This window comes from Homalodisca vitripennis, chromosome 7 (genome assembly GCF_021130785.1).
Source record: "Homalodisca vitripennis isolate AUS2020 chromosome 7, UT_GWSS_2.1, whole genome shotgun sequence".
Lineage (NCBI taxonomy): Eukaryota > Metazoa > Arthropoda > Insecta > Hemiptera > Cicadellidae > Homalodisca > Homalodisca vitripennis.
Genome location: NC_060213.1, coordinates 87174970 through 87193681, shown reverse-complemented (window position 1 = coordinate 87193681; position 18712 = coordinate 87174970). Strand labels below are relative to the sequence as shown.

The window sequence follows — 18712 nt, the reverse complement described above, 5'->3', positions numbered from 1 at the left end:
CACCTTCCATGTAATGTAATTAATTTATTTAATTTTAAAACGTACCTATTTCATTTACGTCTTCCTCAATATCAGATCTTTATGCATTTTTATATCCATATATAACTTTTCAACTTTATTATCAATTTGCATTTGTGGCAAGTGGTAAATCTTTATGAAATTCGAGGAAATTTCTTGGATGTTCTAGATAATCTTCAAGCATATCACCTGTAAGTTGTAAAATTGTTTCCATTTGTCAATTATATACGTTTTTTGGTTATCCATTTTATATTTTGCTTTTTCATATGTTTTTATAAATTCCCCGTCTGATCCCCTTTTTAATAATTAAATGCATACTGTAATCATGAACCAATTGTAATTCAAATTTTGGTTGGTTTTAAAATTGCAGCCCAAAATAGACTTGTATCAATTCAGTTATGTGTGGGATTGATTGGCATGTTCAACATATAATATACATATAACAGAATATATAACCTGTTGAATATGTAATAAATCTAAATAATTTCCTAGATTTTTAACTTTTAATTTGTTCCTCACAATCAATAATAATGCAGTAATTTTTTTATAACGTTCTCATATGTTTAAATTGAATAAAAATCTTAAATTTGTAGTAAATTAGTATGTTTAATATTTCGGTACTATTAATACATTAATAAGAAAATACGTCTGAAAGAATTTTAAAGATTTTCTGTTCATAATTTAGTTGTTTTTATAACATTTCGTTCAAAATTTTACCATTTCTTATATAACTATAGTATGTCTTATATTATCGTGTTTCAAATTTCTTGCTATCATTGATGCAGATAAAGCCATTAATCTAAAAATATCAATAAATGAAAATTTTATAGACTTCACGGTTTATCATCGTCAAATTCACGCCCATACTCAATAATTTACATACGGTATATCTCATCACTGTTTGCAATTAAAACCTTTTTATACTGTTTGGATAATTCTTTTATATAAAATTAAGTAACATAGTTTGACATATTAGGACAGGAAACAGGAATATTTTGAAGAAATTTAAGTTTTAAATAAGAAGTTTAATGATCAGCACCTTTAAATAATCCAACTGTACCAACCTAAAAATGAAGGAATTTTAAATTTTCCACATATTTGTTAAATCGTAATTCATAAAACAAAACTCCTTCTTCAGCATACTAATCCATCTGTGATTCTTCATAGTTGGCTAAAGGGGTGTTCCCAAAAATGCGTAACGTAGAACAGTACCATAAAAGCCAAAACAACCCCTACCAACACTGAAGGTTGTGATTTTTATTTCGTACATCATAATCTTTGAACTCTATTCATTCTCGCTACTCCAGAACATATCCGTAATTGCCTCAAATAGGAACATCAAAGTGTTTCTAGGCAATTCTGAAGTTCTTTGTAATTTCTATGGACATTAATAGAAAACTCCACCTCAACAATCTATTCCACTACTAGAGGATTTAAATTGAATAATTTCCTATTATATCTGGGATAAGTTATGACTTTTTGAAAAACTTTTTACCTTTGCCTCATATTTTGTCGATCTGCTATATTATATATTAAATTACCTGCACGAACGACAATTTGAAATCTTAGCACGGAAAGCGAAAGATCCCAATGATCCATGAGATCGAAGATCCATGAGCAAGTTACGGTCACTGAAAAAATACATCTTGGCAACTTATTCCATTTCTTTGCAACATGTCATGTTTCAAAGGACTCATAAAGGAGTATTATCTGGAATCCTGATATAAATAATACTGGCTAATCAATTTAAAATAGTACTTGAGAGGTAAGATACTTTTATATTGAAAATCCTAATATCTACACTCTATCCTATCTTGGTGCTTTATTGCAGATTTCCCATTGGCTCCAATAGAACCATTATTGGAACCAAAACACCAAATTTTCCTTAGCATCCGTGAGGTTTTTAAGATTGTTACATCCACATCAACACCTTGGCAAACTATTTTGTTTATTTTCTCTGTAATGCTTCAACAGACTCCTAGAGGAGTGTCACCAACAGTTAAAATTCCAATGGTCCTTATTCATATTTCTAAGGTGTGCAATGTTTATTATAATAATACGGTCTGTTCTAACTCACTGCTCTAGCATTGGTTCCAGATTGCCTGTGCATCATCCAAACAGTATTGTCACTCGTAACTCTAACAAAATCAACAGAATGTTCCTTGGCATTCATTAGATAAGTGAGGGAAAGAAAACTAAATTATAACTCAAGTACTTTGGTTAGTTAAGATCATACAGAAATGACAATTCTTACCATTTTCTGTAACTCTCCAATATAACAAGTCTGCTAAATCCGATTGTTATTATATTATAATGTACCAATGACTTCACAGTTGTAAGTTATAGTGATACAACACATGGCAAATACTCCGTAAAATTCTGCTGTCTTTACAATCCTTCCATCGTCAAAAACAAACTTCAAACAAAGAATTTTAGTGTTAGGTATTTTTATGTCGGTTCGAATTATTCGGATAGTTACACCTCGTAGACTTTAATAAGTACAATAGTAAACTTTTGTCGATACTTACTGAAGTTGGTCTGTTTTCAATCAGTAACAGAGATAACTAGTTTAACTCTTTTCGTGCCAGTACATATGTAGGGAGAATAGGCACAGGCAGGATCATGTATGTAACTGGGTTTATATTTTATATCCGTTATATACCGGATTCGGTACAACGTTTTCTCATATAAGTAAAAAATTAAGTTTATTATTAAAACCAATCGGGCTAGGAAGCATTGCTCTATGATACCCTATTTTAAGTGTTGTCAAATAATAAATTTTATGTAGAACGATTTTAAATAAATTTGGCATAGGCTGTAGGCTGGTCCTAATTTCCGATGGAGACTGATCTCAATCAATTATGACCAAGTGATTAGTTTGGTTCTCCTATAATTGGGTATATTGGAGAGTATAGCATGAATATTCTATGCATTGTGCTATTTGTGGTGGTGCAATCGTTTTGGGTTTGGAAAATATTCTTATGCTAAATTTTGAGCTCTTAAAGTAACTTTTCTAAATGGAGAAAAATCAACAGGAATGTTTTGATCACTCATCATGAAATAACAGGTAATTACAGTTGGAAATGTAAACCATTTTTATTCAGGCGCAAATAAAAACGGTTAAAAATATGTATGTAAATGTGTTTGAGCTACAGAGGGTTACATATATTTTTTTTAATTCAATACTTAAATTAATTTTCAATTAATTATAATTAAAAAATTGATTAATAATAATATCTTATTTTTAGTTTTATTTTTAGCAAAATAATAAGATTTTAAAACATTTAAGCGAACAAAATTTTTATGATATATGAATTTCACCTTGAGTTACCAAGAACAAATTTTCATATTTCTGTATTTAAGGAAGTTATTTTACAGAACTATGAATTTAACACAAAAAGATATTTTATAACCCCAAAATCGATTGCACCATCTTTAAAAAAATGCAACAAAGAGGGCGGAGCTCTAAGACGAAAAAATGATCTACAGTACTGCGCTGGAAGAAAGAGTTCTTATAAAAATTAATATCTAACTTTTTGATCACAGAGTCAAGGCCCGCCAGATTTCAATCAAATATGGGCATAAGTGGGGATTACTTAGATAAAAGAGATGCATCTAGTAAGGCGATTTTAGTTTTACTTGAAACAAACTTCTGTAAAAATCTAATTGTAAGCTGTTATTTGAAGCCCAATTACACCAAAATAGATATTTTAGATAGTATTAAAGGACCATTTATATTACAAGTTTTACGATCTATAATACAGACTAAATGATATTTTGCTACATCTCTTAAGTTTACACCACACATATTTTGTTAGTTAATTCATCACATAATTTTGTTTTTTTTTTTTTTATTTTAATCAAACCAACAGTTGGGCTGTACAACTTATGATATATTAATGACAGAGCACAAAAATTGTAATGTTCTTAAATTGCATGATAAATGATTTATAATGAAGATATTTATGCATTTGACCATTTATATTACGTCTAACAGTTACTCGCGGCATTCCATGCGGTTACCTATAAATAGCAGGTACTTCGTAGGCATATCCTATATAATGGCATGATAAACACTCCTGAAAATGACTAATTATGAATGGAAAATATTAAAATCTCCTGATAAATTTCAGAATTAGTTGAATTTAAGTTTAAAGAGCAATAATTTGAGGCACTGAAGTTGGAAAATGAAGCAGTTCTAAAAGGTACTAATGAAATATCCAAATTTATCTCTATGTCATTTTAATGAATAGCCCCAACAATTTTATTACCACTTTAATTATTTAAGTCCAGAGTGGAGGAATAATAAGTACGTAGTAATCTTAGTGGAAGTACTTATGTTGTAGTATGATCAAAATACAAATACAAAATACATAATGTAAAATAAACATATATCAAATTTCATTGTATCAGCGAGTTATAAAACTAAACATTGTTCTTCTAGTGGTTGCAACCCAATTTAAAACTACAGAGGTTGATTTGTTATATGTTTCATTTTTATAATCTTTTGGTTTTCTATGTAAGTCATGAGGCATGCATATGTCAAAATTCATCTCTCTAGGATATTGAGAGGTGGAAAACAAAAATACAGTTCTTATAAGGGTTACAACCTCATTTTAACCCTAATGCGTGGTTAATTGTTATTGAATTGGTTTGATTCTTTATTTAGGTGATGAAATGTGAGTCATTGAGATGTTGAGAAACGAAATATTGCTGATCTATGGTCTGCAACCCCATTTCAATCCCTACAGATGTTTTATCTTTATGAAATGCCTTTTGATTTTCTATGCAAGTTTGAATCATGTGTTAGTCAGATTCCATATTTCTAGGACATCGATAATGCAAGAAATTAAAAATACTCAAAAATAATGTTCCAGGGATTGCCCAGAGACCCCATTTACGCACTATGAATGTTTAATTTTTTTGTTAAAATTCTTTATATTTTCTATTTCCCATGAGGCATACGTTTGCCACATTTCAACTTTCTGGGAGAATCAATAATGAGTGATTGAGGCATTTTCCTTTTATATACAGAGATTAAATTATTAATTATCTGTCAATTTAAAGTTGGTTGATCGGTATATCATTTGGTAGAATTTAATAAAAACTTATAGCCGATAAGCGACGAAAACATTTTATTTATTTCTCTGCCTCTCTCTATATGTCAATCTATCTGAAATTAAGAGCTAGCATTTAACCTAACATTCGATGTGAAGTAAAAAATATGAAAGTATGCCCAACCGTCTGTTTATGATTTCGTTTCTAATTTTACACAACATTTTCTCTTGTAAAACAGTTGAATTTCGCTATTCAAACTAATTGGATCCAAAGTAGCATGATGCAGTATAAATTTTTCTCGGCAATATAATTATTATAAATGTTATTAACAACCTCCAAATTATCTCAATATCAAGGTTCCATTTTATTGGAGTAGGACCAGTTGAAACATAATCACTGATAGAATTAGTAATTCAAGCGTCTGGTCTTGATACCTACTTTTATAGATCTCATCATAAAGTTTAATGGATATGGTATGACTTATGGTTCACCAAGAATTTGTAGTAAACACATTCGGAGCAGGGCCTGAGGATTACACACCACAACAGTCTTTTTGGCATATGTCTAGAGTTAAGCTCAAAAAGGTTTTCATAACAAGACACCGGGAACATAGTTGAACATAGTTGGTTGGACATAGTCCATGTGTTTTTAAAAGCACTCTTTACTCTTTAGGTTATTAATATCTCTTCTCAGAGTTGATACTAATTGCAACGCATTGCTTGAATATGTATTGTTGGATGGATTTTGACTTTGTCATTACAACAGTTACTGTAATTTAGGGTTTAGTTTTAAACAACTGTGGTGAAACGTAACCAAACTTTTTCTCAGTTGATTAGAAATTCACAGAGAGCACGCTAATTAAATGATGTTGAATTAATTTTTAAGTGTTAAAGTATTTTCTAAAGTACTTATGCAAACGTATTAGTCTTCAATGTTCAATCTATTTTAACATAAGATTGATAGTAAATATATGCACTTCAGTTGTTGCTAAAAACCTATAAAAATCGTTAGAACCTTGTGAATGTTGGGTTTAGCTCCATTTTCTTTGGGATAGTGTCAGAAACACTGTTAGTGCACTCAATTGCGCACCTGACGAGACAATGAGAGTACCAATTCACCTAGATTACACTATATCTATATATTTTGTAACCTAGGTGTCTCTGATGTCAAAAAGATGTAAATTGTTCGTTTTGAGTTGTTAGCCATAGATTTCATTTGGATCCCTTCAGACGAACATGACTCCAGATACTAGGAGTCACGTCGTGACAGCGTCAGATTTAAAACGCAGCGCTAAGAGGAAGGTAAACTGCAGCTAAACTCAACATTCAAATTGTTTTCCTACAAATGTTATACAATTTTTAATTTTTTACAGGCAATAGGTATTGATATTACATATATTAATTAAGCTCTTTAATATTTTTTTAGTATCTTGGGAGATCGTTGATGACGTAATTTTTTTCTATAACTAAATAATATACCAGTTAAATATTTTATGTTTTTGGGAGACACCATAATTACAATGGTTAAGTTAATAGTCATAACTGTGTCATATTTGTACTCGTAATTCCAAATTTATTAATTTCGGACCATACACACTAAAGTAATTCACGTTTCGACTCTTACTACTCACTTTAACAATACTTTTCATATAAATTGCTTAGACATTATAAAGTTTAATTATGAGACACTTACCCTCTGCTTGGTTCTCATCTGGGGCTTTAGATCTTCTGCTTATTCTTGGTAACTAGAAAACATTTTGGTCATCGCATTAAGTAGAAAAAGGTTAGGAGTGCCTGCACCAGACCACGTGTCAACTGACAGGCTTTGCTAAATTAGCCATGCGCGTTTTCTCGACGACATCCTGGTGGGATACGGTCTACCCACTGTCCGAAAGCTGGCTTGACCAATTTCTGCCACGAAATATTAAACTTTTCCCTGCATCCATGCAAGGGGGGTTACAACCCCCGCAGTTGCAAAACATGGTTGTATCCTTGATTGCAGCGACGTCCCTTAGATTAAACTATACCATCATCGAACTCTACTTCAACTATTCAGAAACGACCTGTTCATACCTGTCAATTATAGGTTTGTTTGTTCTTGGGATATCCTGTGGACAGTCAGACAGACAAAAGATCAAATTTTCCCCTCTTCTGAGTGGTGGATTTCGCTGACGATCAGCCAAGAAGATGTGATAATAATATAGCTATTTTAATTTTGAAATATTTGGAACCAAAAATCATTTAAACGATAACATTTGAGCTTTGAAGTTACTGCCTTTCGCTATGGGATATTACCATAAGATAAGGATATCTAAGCCATATACGTAGACGGAAAAGTACACAGACATTGTTACGCAACTGAATAAACTCGTATTTATAAATGTGCAACTTGTAGGGGATATAACTCTCCTTCCTTGTTCTTAAGATCTTTAGTTTAAGCTCAATAATTTTTCATTTAAAATATCATGGTCAAGTTTAAATTAAATTATAAACAAAATAATAATTTTAATCATAAATAGTAATAATCATAATTTTAATTGCTGCAGTACTTTGTACATAGGAGGCAGAACTGTTTGACCATAAGCTTTCAAGACTCGTAGGCAAAGATATGCCTGTTCAGGTACACAGATGTTGTAGACTCTGAGGTTGCTTGTCAACAACATAGATGTAGGTCGATGATTACAGAGCGTGTTTTGATTTCAAGCAACTCAGTAAAACACAATTATGTCATCTTTTCTTATTTGTAGCTTCTTTAAATTTATTTAGAGATTTTTAGCATGACAAGAATGGCGTTTTAAAACTGTTACGGTTTGAAAGATCAGGTTTATCATAGATTTGTGTCTTTATATCTGTAAATATTATTAGAAAGTTAACAATTAAATTCCAAACAAATATAACAAATTGGTAGTTTTAAAACAGAAAATTTTAGTAAATCTTTTGATATGTTAGGTATTTTTTTTTATGGTGTAAGTGGATTGACAGAAAATGTTGTTCTTTCTAAATAATTATAAAGTTCAAGGACGTAGCCAGTGACGAGTCGAAGGGGTCCGACCCCCCAAATTTTCAATATTTTCAATTACTTTTATTTAGTAAACGATTATTGTTATTTAAATACTTCAGTATTACTGACATGTACTGCTGAAAGGTCGTTGACAACAAAGAGACGGGTCAAGAACGTCTTAAGGAACAAAATGGGGTTTTACTCTCTGTCCACTAGGGGGAAAACATCAGTTGTCTGGACCCCTCCCCCAAAATATTTCCTGGCTACGTTCTCTATAAAATTCAGCTTTGTTTTAATAGAATCCGAACACGGTATTATTAGATTTTATTTTTAATATGCATTGGTAAAACCCTAATAAATAAACATTTACTGAAACATTTTTGTAATGCCTGACAATGAAGTTCGTAAATATAAATTACAGCATTTATTTACAAAATTATTATATCAAAATAGGTCAGTGGTTGTTTATAGGGAGCAGACTGGAATCTCTAGAACCTTCAGTAAGACGTCCAGACAAAAGGGAATCTGAATGTCCATAAAATGTAGACGTTCCCTTAGGCAAGGTGTTATAGGTCGAGGAAAATAAATGTTATAGGTCAAATAATTCTTGATATTCGAGATTCAATCAGAGCGGATTCTCTAAATATAAATTGAGCGTTCTAATAATTCTAGAATAAAAAACCTTCAGAAAATCATAAACCCTCACAATTCGAGCCAAATTCTGAGCTTTCAAAGACTAAAAACTCGCATAGACCAAATTCTCTCAGAGGCCAAGAACTCATATAGCTTGGATAGTTGCATAGGCCAACAATTAAATAGGAAACTAGTTGAACCATGAATCTTTATTCTTGCCTTCTATTCTTGTACTGCTCTGAAAAATATATATAGGCTTACTGTTAACGAAGACAATCTGTCAATGGAAGTTTCTAAATTACGTTCTAAAAACCAGATCGAAAATTTAGTGGTATAAAATGGTATTTAGTGCTCACATAAAATGTTCCGCTTGTTTCTCGGAGAAACTGTTAAATTTTGCTTAGATATATGTTACTCACTAAGGTTTGACGTTCTCTATTTACTATACAGAAGAATTACATAAGAATCAACCAACGACATTTTTGTTAGCTTGGACGTATTATCCAAGTGAATGTTATACATAGTATGTGCAAATACAATAATTAATTGTAAATGTATACATTTGGTGACCTAAAAGACGTAAGCGATCGCCTAGACAACTTTTAAGTAAATATATGAACTAAGCCAGTTTAACTGAACTATACTGAAACCTATTAATAAACAATGAGTAACATTGTAATAAAAAATTTAAATTTTAAAATTTAAATTTAAATTTGAATTTTACTGTTTAGTTTCCGCCAGTGTTAATACGTTATTATGTCAGTCTAGGCCATTGTGATACCAAATCATATGAAATTTATATAATCAAAAATATTGTAAGTTAATTATTTTATACTTTTTTAATGCTTGGCTTTAAGTCATAAAATTTCCTCAATTTAAACGTTTTAATTATTAAAATCTGTACAGTGTTGATACCTTTATTAAAGTATAATATCTAGTTATAAAACACTTACCGCTTTATGGTCTCTGCTTTGGGATTCAGATCTTCATTTTAAACTTAATACAGGAAACTGATGTATCAACTTTACAAATTTCGCGTTTATTGCCTTGTTCAGCATGTCCCGGGGCCTATAGTGTCTGTTCCTTGTTCGGCATGCCCCAGAGCCTATAGTGCCTTGCTCAGCATGCCCCAGAGCCTATTGTGCCTGTGCCTTTTTCACCATGCACCAGAGCCTATAGTGCCTTGTTCAGCATGCCCCCAGAACCTATTGTACCTGTGCCTCTTTCAGCATGCACCAAAGACTATAGTGCCTGTGCCTTGCTCAGCATGCCCCAGAGCCTATAGTGCCTTGCTCAGCATGCCCCAGAGCCTATTGTGCCTGTGCCTCTTTCAGCATGCACTAGAGCCTATAGTGCATGTGCCTTGCTCAGCATGCTCCAGAGCCTATAGTGTCTGAAATACGCTTAGATCCGAAGCTAGGAGATACGTAGCTCCAGAAGAGCGCGGTAACAGATAATTGGTCATCAGGATACAAGATATCCTAAATATTGTAGGTCTCAACAGCCAGGGTGGAGCAACATCTAATATATCTATTCTAAATTAGGCTGATTCTAATAACCAACAGGTAGTATGAACCGTAGACCTGCTACATGCCATTTAATTTTTGTACTATTTTTAAATCATAAACAAGTTATTAAGGACAATTAACTACGCCTGAGATGTAGTTTATTAAACAAAATAAACTAATTTCATTAGGGAAACAAATTTGATTAAAATTATGTTTCTTACTTTTAGAGAATATAACATGATTCGTAGTAAATCCTGTTTTGATATGTGAATTTAAGTTTCGATAGTGACGATAATATGATTTAGTTACAACGTTATTTTACCGTTTATATTTATACTGGATATACAAATAAACCGTTACAATGTAGTATTGAAGGATCTAAAAGAACGCAGTGAAAGAGTTGTCACACATATTGACCAACGGTGGGAGTACTTCATTGCGCCAAAATCAAAAGGGCTCTTCTTTGGGTCAAAATGAACCAATACACCGAGTTGTAAGTCTATAGGACCTTTATGCCAAGAATTATATCCCAGATAGTCAAACAGATGGACGGACTGGTCTTTACATTTTTACAAAAAAATCGATAGGGTCATTCTTTTACGAAGAAAAACCAAGTTTCAAATGTCTATGACCTTTCTATCAAGGGTTATCGGACATACTAACAGACGGACTGACCTTTGAAAGTTTTGCCCTAAAATGATGCGAGGTTCCTCCTTGGACCAAAGTTATGCACCAAATTTACGTTTCTAGGACCTTTCAATCGCGAGTTATCGCACAGATGGACAGAAGGACAGCCTTTTGATCCCAATCAATAGCGTTATTCCTTTGATCAAGATGAACCTATGTGCCGTGTTTCATATCTCTATGCCATATTCTATCAAGAAGTCTCGTACAGTCGGTCAGACGGACAGGTAGAAAGACAGACGGACTGCACTGAGATATCTTAACCTTACATCAATAAGGTACTCCTTTGGATCAAGATGAACCTATCCATGTGTTTAAAACCTCTATGACATTTATATCAAGAGTAATTGCACAGATGGACATATACAAAGACGGACGGACTTCTCTCTGATCTTATGACCTCAGTACAATAGGGTTCTTCTTTGGATCAAGATGAACCTATCCATGTGTTTAGAACCTCTATGACATTTATATCAAGAGTTATTGCACAGATGGACATATAGAAAGACGGACGGACTTCTCTCTGATCTTATGACCTCAGTACAATAGGGTTCTTCTTTGGATCAAGATGAACCTATCCATGTGTTTAAAACCTCTATGACATTTATATCAAGAGTTATTGCACAGATGGACATATAGAAAGACGGACGGACTTCTCTCTGATCTTATGACCTCAGTACAATAGGGTTCTTCTTTGAATCAAGATGAAACTATTACCAAGTTTAAAATCTCTAAGACATTTGTATTCAGAGTTATCACACAGACGGACTGCATTTTGATCTCTTGAACATGATTCAATAGGGTTCTTCCTTGGATCAAGACGAAACTATACAAATACCCAGGACCTTTATGTTCAGAGTTATCACACAGACGGACTGCACTGTGATCTCTTGAACAATTCAATAGGGTTCTTCCTTGGATCAAGACGAAACTATACAAATACCCAGGACCTTTATGTTCAGAGTTATCACACAGACGGACTGCACTTTGATCTCTTGAACAATTCAATAGGGTTCTTCCTTGGATCAAGACGAAACTATACAAATACCCCGGACCTTTATATTCAGAGTTATCACACAGACGGACTGCACTTTGATCTCTTGTATGACCTCAATTCAATAGGGTTCTTCCTTGGATCAAGACGAACCTATATATACAAATACAGGACCTTTATATTCAAGAGTTATCACTCAGACGGACTGCACTTTGATCTTTTTGAACAATTCAATAGGGTTCTTCCTTGGATCAAGACGAAACTATACAAATACCCCGGACCTTTATATTCAGAGTTATCACACAGACGGACTGCACTGTGATCTTTTGAACAATTCAATAGGGTTCTTCCTTGGATCAAGACGAAACTATACAAATACCCCGGACCTTTATGTTCAGAGTTATCACACAGACGGACTGCACTGTGATCTCTTGAACAATTCAATAGGGTTCTTCGTTGGTTCAAGACGAAACTATACAAATACCCCGGACCTTTATATTCAGAGTTATCACACAGACGGACTGCACTTTGATCTTTTGAACAATTCAATAGGGTTCTTCCTTGGATCAAGACGAAACTATACAAATACCCCGGACCTTTATATTCAGAGTTATCACTCAGACGGACTGCACTTTTGATCTTTTGGACATGATTCAATAGGGTTCTTCCTTGGATCAAGACGAAACTATACAAATACCCCGGACCTTTATATTCAGAGTTATCACACAGACGGACTGCATTTTGATCTTTTGGAACAATTCAATAGGGTTCTTCCTTGGATCAAGACGAAACTATACAAATACCCAGGACCTTTATGTTCAGAGTTATCACACAGACGGACTGCACTTTGATCTCTTGAACAATTCAATAGGGTTCTTCCTTGGATCAAGACGAAACTATACAAATACCCCGGACCTTTATATTCAGAGTTATCACACAGACGGACTGCACTTTGATCTTTTGAACAATTCAATAGAGTTCTTCCATGGTTCAAGACGAAACTATACAAATACCACAAAAATTAAGACTTTTAAATACATTATTAAAAGATTGGGTTATTTTTGTTACTTACCAGTTTTATTATTCTTATCTTGAATTCATATCTTCTGTTTAAGGGCATTAGCTGTATACTAATTTATCAACTTAATATCTATTGCGGACGATGATTTCTTCTTTATTAGCTTTATAAACATCTTCACATTATGTGATTAACATATTATGAAAAAAATTTTAAGGTATTTAATTATAGTTCATAGTTTATACGACTGTATATTAGTTCCAGAATTATATAAAAAAATTTATGAAGTAATACATTTATTGAATAAATCATACAATGTGGTGTTGTAGTTTATTGTTAATATTTGAGTATGTTATTTAAAAAGCTTTATGGAACACTTTTTACTTACCAACGTTCGGATTTATTTACTATTACCTCCTATTTTAAGTTATGTTTAAAGTACCGATGTTACGTAACGGTGCAGGACTAAAATGAACTTAATTATATTGTTTAATCTTCATGATTACTATACATTTTGCTGCTGGGTAAATTTACGTTTACAAAAAAAAGAAAACTTCAAGTCCAAAAAACCATAGATATTATCAATTGAAATGAATTTGAATAGTAGGCCATTTTAAAATTTTTTATATTTTTGAGTTGTTTTACAAGAGTTAAAAAAAAACAAAATATACAAATATATAAAACTGTTATTGCAATGCATGCTTTTTGGATTAAGTTTGAGCTTTGAAAGCATTATTTAAAATAATGTCTTGAATTAGTATTCTATATATTTAAATTAGCACTAACAAAATTTAATGTTAAAGCAAAGTGATTAGTTTTAAAACTTCATTTGCTTGTTTTAACTATCGGCAAATTAACTTGATTAGGTGTTAAAAATGTTTTAGCAGTACAAAATATTATTGCTTGTTTAAATAACTAAAACGAAACTTTAATACATTTATTTGAGTACAATAATCCTGGAACAAAATTTAATGAATTAATCTTAAAGATTACTTTTAATGAACTATGACTATGTAAAATAGTTAATACAATACCATGCATTAATTTTTAATGTAATTTTTACATAACATAGATTTTAGTGATTAAACATTTATTATACTATTGAATGTTTAATGGATACATTTCCACTACACATCATTGAATATTTATTTCATTATAATGCTATTACTACTACAATTCGTACACACGTTCTAACTTAAGCTTTCAATTATAAACTAACGTCATTGAGATAATATTTAAATACCATGTTACATAAGAAACATTTAATCGTCCAGTATTTAAATTAACTAATTTACACCGTATAATTATATATAAGCTAAACCAAATGTTTTAAATTTAAACAGAAAGTTAATTTACATTTGGCTTTTATGCTTGAAAATTGTAATAACGTTTCTTCTCAGAAGACTGTTTATTTCATACCTAAGTAGTACATATTTATATTTAATAAAATTTAATATTTTAATATTAACATATGAATAGGTTAAGGCGATATTGTTTTTATTAGACGTTTAATTTTGAAATAGAGAGTACATTTAATTTTAACCTTATGAAATATTTAATTAAATGTTTATGTCTTAACCGCGGTATATGTACGGTCTAGCGAAGCTGGCAATTTGGGGCAGGCATGTTTGGACGCAGCAACCGCAGCCGCAGGTGTCACACCCACAGCAATCGCTGCCGCCTCCGCTACCATCACCTCCATCGCCTCCATCGCCTCCATCACCTCCACCACCACCCATCATGGCAGCCATGCCACCACCCAGCAACGCTGCCAGTAAGTTCTGCAGGAGAGTACTAAGGCCAGTCAACAGGTCATTGACGGCACCCTGAGGGAAAGCTTTGGCAAGTGCTTCTGGTAAAGCGTAGGGAAAGGCTTTAGGGTCGGCCTTGGCCGCAGGCTCTGAGAGACATATTCCCTGTAACATTATAGGTTAGTTAGGACTGGTCAGGTTTATTGGTTGCAAAATCGAGGAATGTTTTAGTTTTAAAGTGCAAAGTTAAAAAGTTTTCACTTTTAGTTGTCATTTTTTATTACTTAAATTAAAATTCTTTATGTTTAGGAAAGAAACTTATCTGAATTATACGATTACAGACCAGCCACATGAAAAGTATCGCAACACTGATTATATGGTTATATTTGTATGGTTATAGTTGTTTTATATGGTTATAGCTGTATGAAAGTCAATTCCACACCTTAATTCGAATACATTACACATATTTAAAAAAAATTACACGTGCGTTTCACATTAGTTGCCAGTTTCATTAACTAAAACTAATTCAATACAACCAAAAGCGACATATATACATATATATTGAATGGTTATTCATTGACAATATATTACAGTTACATTACATACGTCTATCTCAGAATCTTTTTAGCTACAATGTGTATTTGTCAAAAACGTGATGTGTTATGAAATATAGAAGCGATTTATGTTGATTTAGGTGATGCGTATATGTCATGTTGTAACAAGTTTTATTCCTAAGAATATACTAAAGGAAATATTTTGTGACAAAATTAAAAAAGGAGTGGATCAACGACAATGGGGTGGATAGTATGGAAGGGTGCAGACAGGTAGTACGTCTAACAGACACCCTAGGCCAAGTCAATATCCGAATTTGAATTTGAATCGAATGGGATTTATTGACAACGGTCAAATTACTTAAAGTAATTAATTTACTTCCAAGATAATATTTATAAACATTGATTGTACGAAGGGGAATAGGTTAACGAATTACGTTTCCATTAAGTTGAATACAATTGATTTCTCAGGTTGGCCGCTAGTACATTTCGTAAATGTGACCGGTAATTTTTACACGTCTAATTAGCCAATTAGGCTTAGTTAGTGATGATTATTACTGATACGCATGTAACTATTAAGTTTTGTACTTTCAATCTACTTTAGAGTTATTTCTTCTTATAGTTTATCTCATTTTAACATTATTAAAGTTATATAATACATATTATATAACTTTTTAATTAAATTTTTGTGTGCATATTATGAGAAGTTATATTTTACTATCTATAATACGTTTTTAATTTTAGTTTCTTTACTTAAAACAAAATAATTATTATTTATTTATAAATGTATGCTAAGGACTGAGAATGCCGTGGGCTATTCCAGATAACAGGTATAAAACTCCGGTGATAACGCTTCCTAGCAAATCTGCAATACCACATAAAAGCGGCTTTAAGATGTCTAAGACACTATCTACGAGGCCGGATAATCCTTGAGGTGAAGGTTCAGGTGATGCTTCGGCTTTTGGCCTGGGATTGGAGGAGCTAAGTCCCTGCAACAAAGATGTCGGCTTTGTAGCAAAAACCTGGCTGTGGTGATGGAGGGAAGGAGAATGATAAAAAGGATGTGTTTTTGGTTCGCATTGGGTATTACATACAGAATGTTAGTATATATTAAAGATTATATATTATACCCTATTGGTGTGATTCATAACAGAATTTGTGAGCCTAAAGTTACATGAGAGTAATTAAATTATTAACTTACAAGGTGTAACAAGTCAATCATTATAATTTGGTTATTCCTAACATCATTGTTGGCTGTTTTGATCGTTTAATCAAAGCATTTTGTTATGTAGCCTATTTAACGTATTTACCAGATGTTATGTATCAACAGGGTCACAATAAAAAAAATCGCTTATTATCCACGATTTATCAGATTTAATGAGTTTTCAGTCATTGTATTTCAAAAAAGGTCCTTAAACACCAAGTCCTTAAATAGACCTCTGCATAAACCACTCCAGAAGCTTATCCCTTTGCCAACTATCCCCCCTCTTGAGAAGATAGAGTAGGAAGGTTCTGGTTCGGGATGGGGATACGCTTCAGCGGAGGGAACGGCTTCTGGTCGGGGCATGGAGTTGATAACTCCCTGGAACATACAGGGACTTGACTTGACTTAAGAGGAAATGACATAAAACTCATCCAAACAGTAACCACTTTTTCAATGAATAGTATCTCCAGGTACTTTACTGACTGGTAAATTGCATTAAACCAAGTAAAAAAATGTCACTGAGGAACATTGGATTTTTTTGCATTAAAACAATATAAAGATTTATTCAATCGTGTTATTAAGAGAATTATATAGTGCTGATGCATATTGCTTATGACTGCAAACAATTAAAAAAATATAGAAAAGGAAGTAAATTAAGAAAATTAGAGGTTAATGATAAAAACTTTGTAGGGTTTCAAAATAATTCCTATTATGAACATAAACTATTTATTTATCATCAAGCTGTAGTAAGCTGCAGTAATGTATACAATAATTGTTCCTTTCTTTATTTAAATGCTTGAAAATTGGATATATCTAAACAACTATATGTAGTTACGTGATTAAAATTAAGACTATTTAGTATTAGGTACACATCTTATTTGACATAATCTGTTCTTATTTGAGGCAACGTTTTCAAGTTTGAAATTTGTACTGTATATGTTATTTAATATGTAAAACGGATTTTTAATTTTTATATGCATTGTATTTTAGTTCGATATCTTTCAAAATTAAAATTAATGTAAACCATCTCTTTTTAAAATAAATATTATTTTTCCATTTCCATGAGTTAACCAAAAATAAAATATGAGGTCCATTTGGTTGTCAAAATGATATAATTCGTCAAGTTAGGCTAACAAAAAATATATAAAAAATTATTAAAGGCTGCTTGTCTTTTTCCATTATATTAATTATAAATATTCTATACAGTATATTACTAATATACCAATAGTATCGGAATTTTCAGAATTTATTTATTAATTTAAAGTTATTTGTATTTGAACTAATAATGGTTTGATAAAATCAGAAATAATAAAAATCTTAAGTCAATCCGAATTAGAAATTTTACTCTCTATTATTTATATTTTATTTACTTTATATATATATATATATATATATATATATATTTAATATTTTTTGCTACATAGGCAACTGAGGCAACTCTAGTGGAAAAATCCAACAACCATCTTGGAACTTTTTTCAAACATCACCCTCGAAGACGTTGGGTGGACTGTGAAATTCTCGGCCATGTTTCTTGTAACTGTAGTGAATAGAATAACTTGATAATTGAAGTTTCAGCTTTTCAATGCGTCCATTACAATTCATCCATCAATTTCTCATGTAAAAGTGTCCAAAACCGTTACACCAGGTCTTCTTTTCAACTTTTCTCGTCCGTGTATTGTGGTTTTCAACAATTGAAAAAGTGAAAATGAACTTACCAGTAAACACGTGGCGACAACCGCTGCCAACACTAGCTTCATGGTGACTGTCTTGCTACGTCTGCAATCGAACGCTATCTCTCACACGTTTTAAACGTCCAATAAAACAAACAAACAAGTACGACATATATATGATCAAATATGCAAAGAGCGCTATTGGAACTCGTATAAATTACATGAATAAAAGTAACCGTCACTTAGCAGATAAAACTGTATCATATTACAATTATAGCTACCGAGGCGCCATTTCGTTCTAGAAAAGAAACCAGCAGTTTTATTTCAATTTTCCTTCAAATTGTTTCATAAATGTTAGTGATTATTTATTTATTTTAGTTAAACTTACTGTAATAAATACATTTGAACAGCTTCCTTCTCTTGAAACCTACTATGGAATTTACTCATTGCACTAGTATTATTTTCACCCTTTTCTTGAAAAGAGTAGAATGAAGACAAGATTTGTTCCCAACTTTTTAAATACGCTCTTTTCACATAAGACACATCCATTCCCACTACCATAACAGGCCATTGGGAACAACCGCAAATTTAGATTGTTTTTATGGTAATATCACTTATTTTAT

The 18712-nt window shown here is 32.1% G+C and overlaps 1 protein-coding gene across 4 annotated transcripts in view; it reads right to left on the bottom strand.

The window, feature by feature from the left end:
• The window catches only part of LOC124366017 (keratin-associated protein 5-1-like), a 55322-nt gene extending 37080 nt beyond the window's left edge, over positions 1-18242 (bottom strand). For 2 of the 4 annotated variants that reach the window (XM_046822211.1, XM_046822212.1), the window contains exon 1: positions 18135-18242. In XM_046822211.1, coding sequence (XP_046678167.1) covers positions 18135-18176 — 42 coding nt within the window. In that variant the 5' untranslated portion in view covers positions 18177-18242. Of the gene's footprint in view, positions 1-13836; positions 14830-18134 lie in introns of those variants that run through there. The other 2 variants (XM_046822214.1, XM_046822210.1) reach the window with 2 other exon arrangements.
• Between the last annotated feature and the right edge of the window lie 470 nt (positions 18243-18712).